The following is a 15,595-nucleotide window of genomic DNA, read 5'->3' as shown; positions in this document are numbered from 1 at the left end:
TTCCAGTTTTGATCACTCCCAGTTCATGGAGAGGATGCATGAATATTACAAAATACAGCCGCTTTTATCCAACTCTGCTACTGTGGTCTAGTTGCAATGTTGGTGGTGAAATTATGGGAAATGTGGAAAAGGAGCTCCCAGTGAGATGGAGTCTTTGACGTGTTGGAGCATCCTCAGGCAGACTTCCTGCTGTGACATCTTCTGCGAAAGAGCTGTGAAAACAAGATAATTCTGCTCTGATCCTTTGGTGCACAATCCATCTCTCACTGGCCACTCTCGTAAAATACTGCTGCAGGAATATTGGCTAAAGGCCAGAACGTAGTCCAGAACTGGACTCTTCACTTGCAAGAATGATGCAGCTAAGTAGAAGCCTTTTCACAGCAATGGCTTCTGATTTTAGAGCTTCGAGTGTTCACTGTCTCTTCATAGTAGAAAGCCACAGCTTCCATGCTGCTGGTGAAAATTGGACCTTGGTGTTTTGACCTTTATATCTACTTACTGTGTTATGAAGGTCTGAAATAAATGCAGCCACAGCAGAGTTGTTTTCAGATCACCTAAAAATAGTCAAAACCAAGGTTTCCTTTCCGAGGCCCTGTTGATCAATTCTTAAGAACAGTCTTTGGTCAGCTGCAGTTTCCTTGAGCTCAGCACTGCAGACTCCGTTTTTTGCTGGAAACAGGAAACCTCCCCATAGTAAAATGGACTACAGGTTCTGTCACTGCCACAGTGTATTGGCAGACATCTGATGTGACCTTGGTGACCTCACAGCACAAATGCTTGGCTCACTGAAGGAGAGCTGCCCTCCAAAGGTCTAAACCACTGCAAAAAAGTGTGGAAAAATTGGTCTGGAATATTTTTTCTTCTTGAAATGATAATAAGTAGGCTCAATAAATGCATATCATTTCAGATTTAATGACAAGGAAAGCCTACATTTTAGCTTAGTTTTGCCAGAGCTGGAGAACAAAAATAGAAAATAGAAAAAATAGGTTTTTGTTGTTCCATTCTACATATTTTATTAAAATTATGCCTGCTGTATCTTTTTTATTGTATATAACTACCGTATATAACCTAAGAGGTCGATTAGAATTTACGAGGCTATATCACAAAAAGATCTGACCATCAAATCATTCCGTTTATGTACTACACTTGGGTGGTTTTTTAGTTAATACTTGGAGTATAAATGTCTCACTGTGGAGGACACTGAGTATGCTGTCCCATGTCAGTCCCAGTCTGTGTGGAACTAATTAATAGCACTATGCACACACACTCAGCTCTGCTGTAGCCAATGTACACTGCTCAAAAAAATTAGAGGAACACTTCGAAAACACATCAGACCTAAACGGGGGGGCGAAATGATCTTGAATACTGATAAAAAGTAGGTGATGTATTAGTAACAAAATGATGCCACATAATTTGATAGAAATGAAAATGATCACCCTATAGAGGGGGGGAAATCAAAGATACCCCAAAAATGAAAGTGAAAAATTGATGCAGCAGACAGGTCCATTTTGCCAAAATGTCATTGTCGCAACTCAAAATCATTCTCAGTAGTTTGTTTGGCCCCCACGTGTTTGTACGCATGCCTGACAACATCGGGGCATGCTCATAATGAGACGATGAATGGTGTCCTGGGGATCTCCTCCCAGATCTGGACCAGGGCATCACTGAGCTACGGTACAATCTGAGGATCAACCTGGCGGCACCAGACGGACGTAAACATAATATCCCAGAGGTGTTCTATTGGGTGTAGGTCAGGTGAACATGGGGGCCAGTCAATGGTATCAATTCCTTCATCCTCCAGGAACTGCCTGCATACTCTAGCCACATGAGGTCGGGCATTGTCGTGGACCAGGAGGTACCCAGGTCCCACTGCACCAGCGTAGGTTGGAAATCGAGCGCTACAGTGCCGGGCAGTGAGCACAGGGCCCATTACAGGATGTTGGGCCGTTGCTAGACCGAGCCAACGTGTGGAGGTGAGGCCGACCATATCTAGTCGGTAGTGCTCAACCTCCCCCACAAGCTCTAGCTCTTTCCCCGCCAGAGAGGTGGCGTTCCATGTTCCGAAAGACAATTTCCATAACCGAGGATCAGACCGTCAAGGCCCCAGCCTTGGTCCTCCGCCCAATCCACAATGCACCTCCAAAACAATGACCAACCAACTCAATAACCAACAAGAAGCCCTGTCTTGGGCCTACTACAGGGCTTTTATACCTGTAGCCCCTCCCACAGGTGAAACCAATTATCAAAATTATTATGCTCACTAATACATTTACAAACTCAAAATTACAACCGAAAAGAAAATACAAAATATGCGTAAAACTTCCAAAACAAATTTCCACCACCAACAACCACCCAGTGCACAGTAAAATACATGTTCAATTTACCCCAATAAAAACACCCCCGCTAAAATAGATTGTGCCGTAGCACCCCGCGAAACCCCTCCATATATACAATCATGGACCAGTCCTTCGGTTTCCCCAAACGAGGAAGTATATCCTGCTGGTGAGCTATGGTAAAAAGTGGTTTGTATGAAATGCTTAAACCGAGTAACCCAAGACAGAACAGAATGGAAATGAAATGTTTGTGTGTGCGTATGAAGTGTGTGCGTATGAAGTGTGTGCGTATGAAGTGTGTGCATATGAAGTGTGTGCGTAAGTGGCACGGCTCACTCCGTGACAGTCTGACCCTTCACCTCGGACCAGTCTGCCTTGGGAAACCCTACCAGGGGCAAACTGCCCCAGACAGCATAGCTCCCAGGCTCATTAAGGTACGCAAACTCCTCCATCACAATAAGGCGATGTTTCATGGAGGAGGAGTCATGTGATCTATTTTGTCAGTACCTGTCAGAACTCTCGCTGCAGCATTTTGGATCAGCTGGAGGGTTCTTAAAGAGTTGTTTGGACACCCTGATAATAAAGAATTGCAATAGTCCTGCCTGGAAGTAACAAATGCATGGACTAACTTTTCAGCATCATGGCATGTCAGTAGTTTCCTGATCTTTGTGACATTTCAGCCATGTCTATAAGCACACACACAGGTTCGGGTGACTGAGATATGTATAGATGTGTATACGCGTTTAACTTGCCAAGAGCTGTTTGAGTTTGGCTCTGCTGATCATGAATTATGTAAAGAGTCAGAAGAGCATTTCTTGGTGCCAGTCAGTGGAGCCACTGGATGTCCTTTTCATGCTCCACGTCTGTTCACTTTGGATAACGGCCATAGTTTATCAGGTTAAATAGAAATACTATATTCACATTTTTGTTTTTGGTCTACATTCTGAAAGGATGAAGATTAGCTGAACAATTCTTAATATGTAAAGGCTGTGATAAAGGCTGTAAAGTCTTGAAAAGTACCACCACAAAATATTACACCTATTCACATTTTCACCTTGATTTTTATTACCAGTGACGAATTTATAATAGCGACATTTACAATAGTGGGAGAACACACCATTCTCATAGACAGTGCATATTTAGTTGCTGTTTATTGTTATCTTGTAGGGTTTTTAAAGCTTTAATGATACAGTAAGGTTTCTCTTTCCATCACTTCCTGTGACAACCTCTGATTGTGCCAGGACACTTTCAGCCTCTGTCTGCGGTAGTTTGATAGATCTGTCCGTAATTACACTGAAAGCAAGGGGTCACGGCGTGTCAGTGTATATCAGTCTGCTCTTCCAATTGGCAGTGGAGAGGGGTTTCTTTCTCTGGCTGTACTGCAACTTTCAGAGACCTAACTTTAATTAAGAGCAGCCTTTCATCTTTTTTATATTCTTTAATCTTGGCAAAAAGTGAGTCATCAAGGCCACAAGGTTAAATCCATGACCACGGCCAGAACATCCAATGTTTATGTTATATATGGTGCTGAAATCGTCAGAGAAGATGAATAATTTTACAACATTCTTTGTTTAACAGGTTCAGCTTGTTGGGATTTTTACAACTGTATTTCTCTACTTCATTCATACACAATAAAAGATGTGTCATTTTCAGTCCACCCAACACACAAGTCTGCGTTCGAGAAACCACACATGAAGAATCAAACACTGGAAAGTCCAGGACACTTGCAAACAAGCGTGTATGGCAAAGCTGTGAGGGGGAGGCAGATAGAAATACACTAATTTGGAGCAGGTACACCACACAAGGGCAACCAGGTCCAAAGTAGGGAGATGGGCAGGACGGGACAATGACTGCACCTGTGGCAGATGGATCTTGACACATTTCTATTGTATATTGATATTCATCACAAATGGGTTTTTAGAAAATTTTATTCATCCTGTCTTAGATGAGTTTTTCTATTTATATAATATTTGTCTTACCTTTCTGTGACAAGGTCAAAAATGATGATCAAACAAAATGATGATGATGATGATGACACACCCATGTATTTTGTACATTCAATACCTTTTAAAGGTATTCACCCTTCTTTAATGTGTTCCTCCTTCATTTTTACAAATGAGATCATCACAACATTATGAATATATAGAGAGAGAGAGACTTTGACTTTTCAAAACACAATTTTATTTGTCATTACAACAACCATGATCCAACACAAACATAGTTCCACCATACATAGTTCGTCATTCAGGCACCATGTACTCTTGAAACTTTCAATATTGTCCAGCAAGAAATTAGTCAGAGAGACAGAAGGAATGTGTGTGTCCTAGTCGGCGCTCTCGAACTGAGACCGAATCTTGACCAGCCCTTCGGGCACGACCGGATCAAATAGCCCTCCTCCCCACAACCAAAACATTTTTGAGAGTCGGTAGTGACAAAAACAGTGTAATCGAAATCATCCACCCTGAAACGAAGAGCCAGTTTGAGCTCTTCTTCATTATTATTTAGAACCATCGCTACCTGCCGTCTAAAGGACACCACGTGCCTCAGCAGCGGGGACTTGGTCCCGAGAGGAATTAACCTCATCGGGGACAATATGCGCCCGTGACTGCTGAGCTCCCTCAACAACATATCGTTCTTAAAGAACGGAGGAACGTTGGACACCACCACCGTTTTTGCCGGGTTCGACAGGGGGAGCACCGGTGTGTGTTCAACCGTTGATTACCACCCCAGCCGCCACCAGCTGATCGGCTTTGTCCGTGCTACCCACAAACACCACCACCATTTTATTTCATCCTGGATGGGGACTTAACGCTTCCGTGCCCCACAATGTCCCCCACAGCCAGCGCACACTCCTCCACGGACACACCGTCGGGTGGAGAGAGTTTGACGCCGTGTCCGCGGTGTCCATAAGTTTCTCCAGCTCGGAGGCTCCCGGCGCTGCTGCCATGACCGGCATGGCGACCGTGGCCACCAAACAATTTCACCAAAAGCAGTGAATAAACGGTCGAAATTCCAGAATAGTGCTCCCCAATGTGATTAAACACCACCCAGTGTAACAATAAAGATTCAAATATAGGAAAAGTTTGGAAAAACCACTGAAATCTGTCTCTCACTCCTGGAGCCGACACACTCACCACCCTCACGCTCAGAGAGAGAGAGCGACTATACAAAAGGTGTAACAATATGTGGGTGAATGATTGACTGTGGAGCACCATGATAGAACCCTCACTTTGTCCCCCTCCTACCAGTCTTTATTAAGGTCTTGGCTCCACACCTCACCTTCCAGGCAGCAGTGTGATGGGCACCCATGCAGCTGTGTCAGGCTATAAAAGAATTGCTGCCTCCCGAGGAGAACAGCACCAGGGAGAAGGGGGAGGGGGTTGTTTTTTCTTTATTACAGTGTTGTTTAAACTGTTCAAACAGAAGTTTTCAATGTCCATTAAAATTATTTTATCTGATGCTGGTTTGAGCTGCCCATCAGAACACCCCTCTGCCAAGAGATTAAACCATATTTCTCTATTCTTTTCTTTTATAGATAATGGGCTGTGTGCAATGCAAGGATAAGAAAGCAACCAAACTGACAGACAACAGAGAGACCAACCACTCCCTCGGAGCTGCCCACTACCATTATGGGGCAGACCCCATGCCTCAGCACTACCCCAGTTTTGGCACCATTCCAAATTATAACAACTTCCACACCCCCGTGGGCCAAGGGATGGCAGTGTTTGGTGGGGTCAGCACTTCTTCTCACAGCGGAACGCTTAGGACTCACAGTGGGACAGGTAAAACATGACATCTACATTTTGTGTTATACATTTTATATTTACATCCAGATAATTAACTAGCAACCCAACAAGAGGGGTTAGAATTCTCAAAATTTAACGTCCTATTATGTCATCTAAAGTTGTTGGATGGTTGTAATACCTGTTGAGTGTCAGGTTCTCAGGGTGGATGAAGGATCTCCATCATTTGCAGTGTGAAAGGTGTTTATTTTCATGAGCTCCAGACATAGTGAAAGCTCTCACACACACGTTTTTAGGATCTGCGGACACAAATCGAGACCCCAAATGCAGACACACGCGATAGGGTGAGGTTGAAAACAAGTTTACTGAGATCCAAGTTCTGAACACAGCCAAAGGGTGCAGGTAAGAAAAAAACACAGTCAGACTGGAAGTGCTGGAACACTCCCCGAAGCGCTGGCTCGTTCCACCCCAAGTCGGCAGTTAGGATCCAGAATTCCACCGAGAAGTCCGCTAATGAGCGGTCTCCCTGGCCGAGGGAAAGCAGACGCATAGACGCGTCCCCGGAGTGGTCTTTGTGGTAAAAGACCACTTTTAGGCTCTCCTCCAACTCCGCAAAAGACATGGCTTCTAGGCGATGGTGGGAGCTGAACGCCTGTGCCCACGCCAGCGCCTTGCCCCGTAGAAGACCCACAAGATACAGTATGACACCTTGGATTAGCCGCTGGTGAAAAACTGGGCCTTCTGACAAAAGACTCACCGGCGCTGAAGGAGGAATCCCCGACACTTGTCCAGCTTCCCCTGGTACGGTTCTGGGTCGCAGATATGGGAACTGGGGTTCTGCGGAGACGTGTCGTTGGTGCTGGCCAAGGGACCAGTTGATTGCAGAACAGAGCCTGCAAGGAGCGCGACCTGTTGCGATAGGTCCACCATTGCCTGGGCCACCTGAGTGCTGTTCTCCACCAGGGCTTGCAACAGCTGTTCGTGCTGCCCCAGTAAGGCTCCCTGGTGGGACCGCGGGGGTCCATTTGCTGGCCGATTCATTGAAAACAAGTTTACTGAGGTTCAAGTTCTGAACAGAGCCAAAGGGTGCAGGTGAGAGACAAACACAGTCAGACTGGAGCAGGCTGGGTTGCGCGAGCAGGCATCCAAGAGACAATCTTCGGGAAAGACGAACGATTAGTTCCAGACAGGTAACAGGTTCAAGGAAACAAATGTGCAAACAGAGTTTTAGGAGCCAGGTTGTACCACGGGGGTTTAACAAAGAATCAGCGAGGAGTGGAGAAATGAACAGGCTTTTAAAGGAAACGGCAGGTGTGGATAATGACAGAGATCTTCTTCAGGTGACCCTTGCTCACCCTATGGAGGAGAGGCAGGAAACCGCTCCTCCCAGCCTGAAAACAGACGAACAAGGGAAACGGACAAGACACAGAAAGTAAGGGGAAGAGGGAAAACACTCAGGACTCCTAACACACACACCCTCTCATTAAAATACAAAGTAAAAAAAATACAAAGATTTTTGAAGGAATGTCTGGCTGGGGGACCCCCTTCCCGTGTCCTCAACACCTGCAGGAGGGGCCAAGGGGGTCGGGTGCATTGTGTGTTGGGTAGGGGCTGAAGGCAGGGACCTTGGCGGTCTGATCCCCGGCTGCATAAACTGGCTCTAGGGACATGGAATGTCACCTCTCTGGTGGGAAAGGAGCCTGAGCTGGTGCACGAAGTTGAGAAGTTCCGACTAGATATTGTCGGCCTCACCTCGACACATAGCAAGGGCTCTGGAACCAGTCTTCTCGAGAGTGGTTGGACTCTCTACCACTCTGGAGTTGCTGATGGTGAGAGGCGACGGGCAGGGGTGGCAATTCTCGTTGCTCCCCAGCTCAGTGTCTGTATATTGGAGTTTACCCCAGTGGATGAGAGGGTAGCCTCCCTTCGCCTTCGGGTGGGTAGACAGACCCTGACTGTTGTTTGTGCCTATGGCCCAAACAGCAGTTCAGCGTATCCACCCTTTTTGGAGTCCTTAGAGGGAGTGCTGAAGAGTGCTCCTTCTGGGGGCTCCCTCGTCTTCCTGGTTGACTTCAATGTTCACGTTGGCAGCGACAGTGTGACCTGGAGAGGTGTGATTGGGAAGAATGGCCCCGATCTGAACCCGAATGTTGTTTTGTTATTGGACTTATGTGCTCGTCTCAGATTGTCCATAACAAACACCTTGTTCAGGCATAAAGGCGTCCACATGTGCACTTGGCACCAGGACGCCTTAGGCCGCAGATCGATGATCGACTTTGTGGTCGTGTCATCGAATTTACGGCCGCATGTTCTGGACACTCAGGTGAAGAGAGGGGCGGAGCTGTCAACTGATCACCACCTGGTGGTGAGTTGGCTCCGATGGTGGGGAAGGATGCCGGACAGACGACTGGCAGGAAAGGAGCTTCAACTCACACCTCCGGGTGAGCTTTAACCATATCGCGGGGGACATTGAGTCTGAGTGGACCATGTTCCGTGCCTCCATTGCTGAGGCGGTTGACCGGTGCTGTGGCCGCAAGGTGGTTGGTGCCTGTCGTGGCGGCAATGCCCGAACCCGCTGGTGGACACCAGTGGTGAGGGATTCCGTCAGGCTGAAGAAGGAGTCGTATCAGGCCTTACTGGTCTGTGGGACTCCTGAGGCAGCAGATAGGTACCGGCAGGCCAAGCGGAGTGCAGCTACAGCGGTTGCCGAGGCAAAGACCCAGGCATAGGAAGAGGCCATGGACAACGACTTCCGGACGGCTTCAAAAAGGTTCTGGACCACCATCCGGCGTCTGAGGAAGGGGAAGCAGTGCACTGTCAACACTGTGTATAGTGGCGATGGTGTGCTGCTGACCTCAACTCGAGATGTTGTGGATCGGTGGAAGGAATACTTTGAGGACCTCCTTAATCCCAACAATGCACCTTCCAGTGAGGAAGCAGGACCTGCGGACCTGGGGACAGGCTCGCGTATCTCCGGGGCTGAAGTTGCCGAGGTAGTCAAAACTCCTTGGTGGCAAGGCCCCGGGGGTGGATGAGATCCGCCCGGATTTTATTAAGGCTCTGGATGTTGTAGGGCTGTCGTGGTTGACTCGACTCTGCAACATTGCGTGGACATCGTGGGCGGTGCCGCTGGATTGGCAGACCGGGTGGTAGTCCCTCTTTTCAAGAAGGGGGACCGGAGGGTGTGTTCCAACTATAGGGGGATCACACTCTTCAGCCTCCCTATAAAAGTCTATTCAGGGGTACTGGAGAGGAGGGGCCGCCAGATAGTCGAACCTCGGATTCAGGAGGAGCAATGTGGTTTTCGTCCTGGGCGTGGAACGGTGGACCAGCTCTACACCCTCAGCAGGGTTTTCGAAGGTGCATGGGAATTTGCCCAACCAGTTCACATGTGTTTTGTGGACTTGGAGAAGGCATTCGACCGTGTCCCTCGGGGGGTCCTGTGGGGGGTCCTCCAAGAGTATGGGGTGCCGGGCTCTCTGTACGATCGGTGTCGGAGTTTGGTCCGCATTGCTGGCCCATGACTTTCAACGTTCACTGAATCGGTTCACCGCTGCGTGTGAAGCGGCTGGGATGAGAATCAGCACCTCCAAATCCAAGGCCATGGTTCTCAACCGGAAAAAGGTGGAGTGCCTTCTTCGGGTAAAGGAGGAGATCATGTCCCAAGTGGAGGAGTTCAAATACCTTGAGGTCTTGTTCACGAGTGAGGGAAGAATGGAGCAGGAGATCGATAGGCGGATCGGTGCGGCGTCGGCAGTAATGCGGACTCTGCACCCATCCGATGTGGTGAAGAGAGAGCTGAGCCAAAAGGCAAAGCTCTCGATTTACTGGTTGATCTTCCTTCCTACCCTCACTTATGGTCATGAGCTTTGGGTAATGACCGAAAGAACAAGATCACGGGTACAAGCGGCCGAAATGAGCTTCCTCCGTAGGGTGGCTGGGCTCTCACTTAGAGATAGGGGGAGAAGCTCTGCCATCTGAGAGGGGCTCGGAGTAGAGCTGCTGCTCCTCCGAGAGAGGAGCCAGATGAGGTGGCTTGGGCATCTAGTTAGGATGCCCCCTGGATGCCTCCCTGGTGAGGTGTTCAGGGCATGTCCCTTCAGTAGGAGGCCCCAAGGAAGACCCTGGACACGTTTTAGAGACTATGTCTCTGGACTGGTCTGGGGATGCCCCAGACGAGCTGGGAGAAGTAGCTGGGGATAGGGAAGTCTGGGCTTCTCTTCTTAGGCTGGTGCCCCCATGACCCGACCCCAGATAAGCGGTAGAGGATGGCTGGATGGCTGGATGGTCTGGCTGGTTTTAGCCCCTGGCTTTCTGGGCTGGGCTCATTGTATAGTTAGGGTCCCACTCAGGATTTCCTTTATGTTTGACTGACTCCCGGCTGTTCTTCACAGGAACTCTGCATCTCCAACCAGTATAGCCAGATTCTGCTCTCTCAGATTTTGTATTTTATTCTGGATTTTATAATCCAAATCCAGGCACTGGCAGGGGAAAATAGGGGTTTTATCTTTTTAAAATCCACTTAGTAGCCAAATTTAGGTCATAATCTTTTGCTCGCTCCCCTGCCTGGTTTGTTTGGCACAAGGCAGGACTGAGTGACTGCATCTCTACTGCTGTCAAATCTAAACTTGCAGCTCTACCACAGTCAACTGATTAAACTTGATGTGTCACTGATGTCATTTCAACAAATGGAAACTCCTGCCTAGATATTTCTTATATAACTATCTGAGCAGGAGCCCAACAGATGACCCAATCAATAACCAGTTTAATATCAATGTGAAATGGATCATTTGCCCATTTGGTGATGAATCTCCAACAGTGTTATTTTCTGAAGATTACAATATAGTTTTATATATAATGTGTAACTCAGATTCTCTGTGGATAGTACTATTACTTCTACTATTTAAAAAAATCATCATCGTCAATTTTATAGGCACCTTTCAAAACACTCAACAAGATCATACAAAATAATATAAAAGGTTTAAAAAGAGGGGAGGGCGAAATTCAGGGTGTGTGTTCTCAGTTACCCAGCTCAAAGACAATCTGTGGCTCTTATCAAAGGGATAAGAGGCGAAACAATGTGAAATTATCGGTCGGAGTCCTACCAGTTCATTGAGAACAGAAGAAGCCCCTTGATTAAGAGGTGATATGTCTTCGAAAAACTAAAGGAAGGCCGGTTGAATTGTCATAAGACAAGAATTCAGTGTGTTGATGTTACAGCCGTCCGAGAGGAGGGAGGTCCAAAGGGGTGTATACATACATACATATATACACACGCGCACACACACATACATACTTACATACATATACGTGTGTGTGCGCGTGTGTGTGTTTGTATGTATATATCTTCCTCGCCCTCCTGGGCGGTGGCTGATATCAAGAAAACCTACCAGTGGCTGTAAAAGGCCGGATTGAAAGACAGCACAGAGGCACAAATCATGAGGCCATAGAGGCCAGGGTCTACCATAGCAAACAAGACCCCAGGTGTAGGCTGTGTGGTGATGCCCCTGAGACAGTCCAGCATATCACAGCAGGGTGCAAGATGTTGGCAGGCAATGCATACATGGAGTGGCATAACCAGGTGGCTGGCATAGTGTACAGGAATATCTGCACTGAGTATGGACTGGATGTCCCAGGGTCCAGGTGGGAGACACCCCCAAAAGTGCTGGAGAACAAGCAGGGGAACAAGATCCTGTGGGACTTCCAGATCCAGACTGACAAGATGGTGGTGGCCAATCAGCCTGACATAGTGGTGGTGGATAAACACCAGAAGACAGTGGTGATAGATGTAGCAATCCCAAATGATAGCAACACCAGAAAGAACGAACACAAGAAGCTGGAGAAATACCAAGGGCTGAAAGTGGAGATAGAGAGAATGTGGGGTATGAAGGCAACAGTGGTCTCAGTAGTGATTGGGACACTAGGGGCAGTAACACCCAAGCTGAGTAGATGGTAGATGGTATCCAACAGATACCACGAACCACATCAGAGATCTCTGTCCAGAAGAGCGCAGTCCTAGGAACAGCTATTATCCTGTGCAGAACCCTCAGACCCCCAGGCTTCTGGTAGAGGACCCGAGTCTGAAGGAAGGAGGCACCGCCCAGGAGGGCGAGGAAGAGAATATTTTTTTAATATATGTAACTTTATTGTTACGTGTCAGCTTTTTTATTTCATAAACTGTGGTAGTGAAAATGTTTTCAGATATCCATGTTGATACTGCAAGTAGAACCTCAAATATAACTTAGATTTTTAGTGATGGTTATGCCTTTTTCTTACAGTATTTTTTTCTGCAATAAATTTTAAACACAATCAAAGGTGCTGTTTTATCACCTCTCTGCAGTACAATTTATTGAAGTCCTGCTGCAGTCCCATTCTTTAAAATTAAGTTGTCAGGGTTCCTGTTCAATAGTACAGATTGATAACCTGGAAGAATTTTTACAGGAGATTTTATACTCATTGTTCTATCATTGCAGTGATGATAGAAAAATGAGGATTATTGGAAGGAGAAAAGACAAAGTGGGCAAAAGTTGACTTTTGTGTCACTGTCAAACTGAATCTAAGGAAGGGAAATCATTCTGGAGAGTTAAATAATAATCCAGACACAACCCACACTTTTTTGGCAACATTTGGTCCATTTGTACCCATATCATATAAGTGGGTGAAAATACATTTTATAAAAGGTGACATACCTCTGTATTCTTCTCCTAATGTGTCAAGTGCTGACACTAATACTAAGTCTCCTTTGCAGGAGTCACCCTCTTTGTAGCACTTTATGACTATGAGGCACGAACAGAAGATGACCTCAGCTTCAGGAAAGGAGAAAAATTCCAGATTATCAATAGCAGGTAAGTATAGCTGCTTATCACCTACACCCATTTCAAGAATTTATGGAGATCAAATTTACTTTCTTCTCTTCATATTTTGGGTTTGTTTTTGCCTTTGAATAGGATGAACTCAGGATGTCTTCTTATTCCAAGAAACACATTGTCTATTGTTTAAAAAGAAATATTATTTAACACAAATAACATATTGTTATTTAAATACAGACATGAAGACATGACTCAGCGTAATTATTTTAAACAACGGTGAAGTAACCATTCTTTTACTTTTCCAAGTTTGGATTTTTTAGTAAAATATGCAGTTTGTGTCTTTTGCATCTCATTTTTAGAAGACGGGGTTGTGTAGAGTTAAGTAAGCCATAATTGCAAGCGGTAGCAGCATTCTACAAGGGCTCGTCATTTTAAATAAGGAAACACTGGTGGCTTCAACATGTAATTTGATGATTGGCAGGAAGGATTATTTGCTTTAGTGCAACATAGGGTGGAGCTGTCTGCATACCCACATAATCTTGTGTAGCCCCACTGCTTTGGTTTATGGACCTTATGCCTTCTTAATGTCTCCATTCATTGAATGATCCAGAATAGTGATATTTTCAGATTTTATCCTTAAACTCCTCAGTCACAGCTGCAATATTTTGATTGGAATATTCAATCCTTTTTTTTGTATTGTATTTGAATGTAGACCATTGTGAAAATGATACTTTATCTCCTCAGATGGACGAATACTAGAATCAAATTATTTAACTCAGTCAGATGCTGATGAATTAATATTTTCCAAACACACAACCTCGAAAGTGAATTATGATCCAGCTGTCTCCAAATTGTGAATTTTGCTATCATACTGTATTTCCTCAGCTTTTGGCTCAGCGAGGCCATTCTTCCTTTTCCTTACTCCACCCATTCAGCTTCCTGTCTGAGCTGCCCAGCATCCTCACACATTCCACAACAGAGATTATTACAGCTTCCTACTCTCTTTTCCCCCACATCAGCTAGGCAAAGCTTTAGCCTCACACCTCCTCCCCCACCCACACCTCCCTCTATCATCAAGTGCTTCCTGTGCCTTTTCTTTTTTGCTATACTGACCACTACTGGACAAAGACTGTTACAGCTTCTCGAAGTAACAGTGCCAGTGCTTGAATAGGCAGGCCTCACAAGAGGCAACACTGCAGGTAAACTTGAAGCCGTTTTCAGGCCACAGTTTTCATGAAAATTTCTGTGGTTAGTGTAAAGCTTCATCAGATGTCGTCAGAAAATAAGCATGATTTTTATCTGCATTGGCACTGTAGGACCAGTAAATCTTTGTAGTTGTGCTTGAAGAAACACATTGCAGAGATCTGAAGGGCTTCCTTCCTCCTTCTGTATTTGAGTGTCCATCAGTTATCACCTCTGACAAATCAAGAGGATTTAAATACAGGCACAGGAAGATTGTTTGCTAGCTTATCCTATTGTGTTTTATTGTGTATTTCCATTTTTTTTGTGGGCCGTGTCGCACATAAATTTAGTTCTATGATATGTTTTTAGAACACAAGACCCCATTTGTTTGTGTCTGAGGCTTCCAAACCTGCAAAGCACATGGTTTCACTGTGGAATCATATTCTCTTCCTCCTCCTCCTCCTCCTCCTCACCACCATCACCACATCATCTTCTTCCTCCCAAGGGTATCCTGCATGAATAAAGGGAGACATCCTGTGTCTTTGTGCTTGGGCTGCCTTCCACTGGCCTAATGCAAAGTGATATCATCCAAAATGTTAATTAAGGACCAATTTCACATCTCCCCTTTTTAACAGACTTACCGGTACACACATATGCACAAAGACACACTCACACATCCTTGTAATTCTATCTTTGTGGTAACTATAATAGACATAATCCCAACCATCAATAAGTACAAGAACACAGAGACAGATGCACACGGACACAATAAAGAAAGAGATTTAACTCAATTTTATTGAAAATATTGGTCATACAAATAGAATTTAAATTTTATCTGTCTATCTAATCTATTCTAAAATCCCCTGTAAAATTGACTTGGGTTTTTCAATTAGGCAAAGGGTCTCTTTTATAAATAGTTGTTTTCTCTGTTTGACACTAAAGAAAAAAGACTATCAAGCATCTAGCATTTTAAAAAGTGTTAACTATTAATTCTCCTTATATTCTGTATGACCTCAAAACTGTTTCCATGTTGTGTCCTTGATGGACTCCTCTGCAGCAATGCACCATGATATACTATTCTGTCAGATTTTGAGTTGAGTCATCAAAAGCTGCCACTATTGGCCAATAAATGAAGCTAAGACATAAAAATTACACTAAACATAAATTTGTGGTTGCAGTGAAGAAGTGTGATTTATGTGTTGAACTTAACCCATAGCATGGGAAATAACAACTGGCATCAATATGGTTAATTAAAATACAAAATAGCATTGCGATTTCCTCTTTTCTTGTCTTTCAGTGAAGGAGATTGGTGGGAGGCACGTTCACTTACTACCGGTGGTAATGGCTATATTCCCAGTAACTACGTGGCTCCAGTGGACTCAATTCAGGCAGAGGAGTGAGTATGTGTGTGCGTGTGAGTGTGTGAAGGAGAGAGAGCGAGAAAGAACTTCATGTCACTAGTGGACTATGTTGGGGACATTGCTGTTATTCTGTTGGTGTTTTAGAAAAGAATGTGTTTGGTTTTCAA

General features: G+C 45.4%; 1 protein-coding gene across 7 annotated transcripts in view; it reads left to right on the top strand.

The window, feature by feature from the left end:
• Nucleotides 1–15,595, top strand: part of fynb (FYN proto-oncogene, Src family tyrosine kinase b) — a 48,257-nt gene that overhangs the window by 15,873 nt on the left and 16,789 nt on the right. For all 7 annotated transcript variants that reach the window (XM_057017849.1, XM_057017842.1, XM_057017844.1 and 4 more), the window contains 3 exons: nt 5,869–6,115; nt 12,825–12,921; nt 15,365–15,463. In XM_057017849.1, the coding sequence (XP_056873829.1) occupies nt 5,872–6,115; nt 12,825–12,921; nt 15,365–15,463 (440 nt within the window). In that variant the 5' untranslated portion in view covers nt 5,869–5,871. The remainder of the gene's footprint in view (nt 1–5,868; nt 6,116–12,824; nt 12,922–15,364; nt 15,464–15,595) is intronic.

This window comes from Takifugu flavidus, chromosome 19, assembly GCF_003711565.1.
Source record: "Takifugu flavidus isolate HTHZ2018 chromosome 19, ASM371156v2, whole genome shotgun sequence".
Classification (NCBI taxonomy): Eukaryota; Metazoa; Chordata; class Actinopteri; order Tetraodontiformes; family Tetraodontidae; genus Takifugu; species Takifugu flavidus.
The sequence above is the reverse complement of the archived record's forward strand: the minus strand, read 5'-3'. Positions and strand labels throughout refer to the sequence as shown.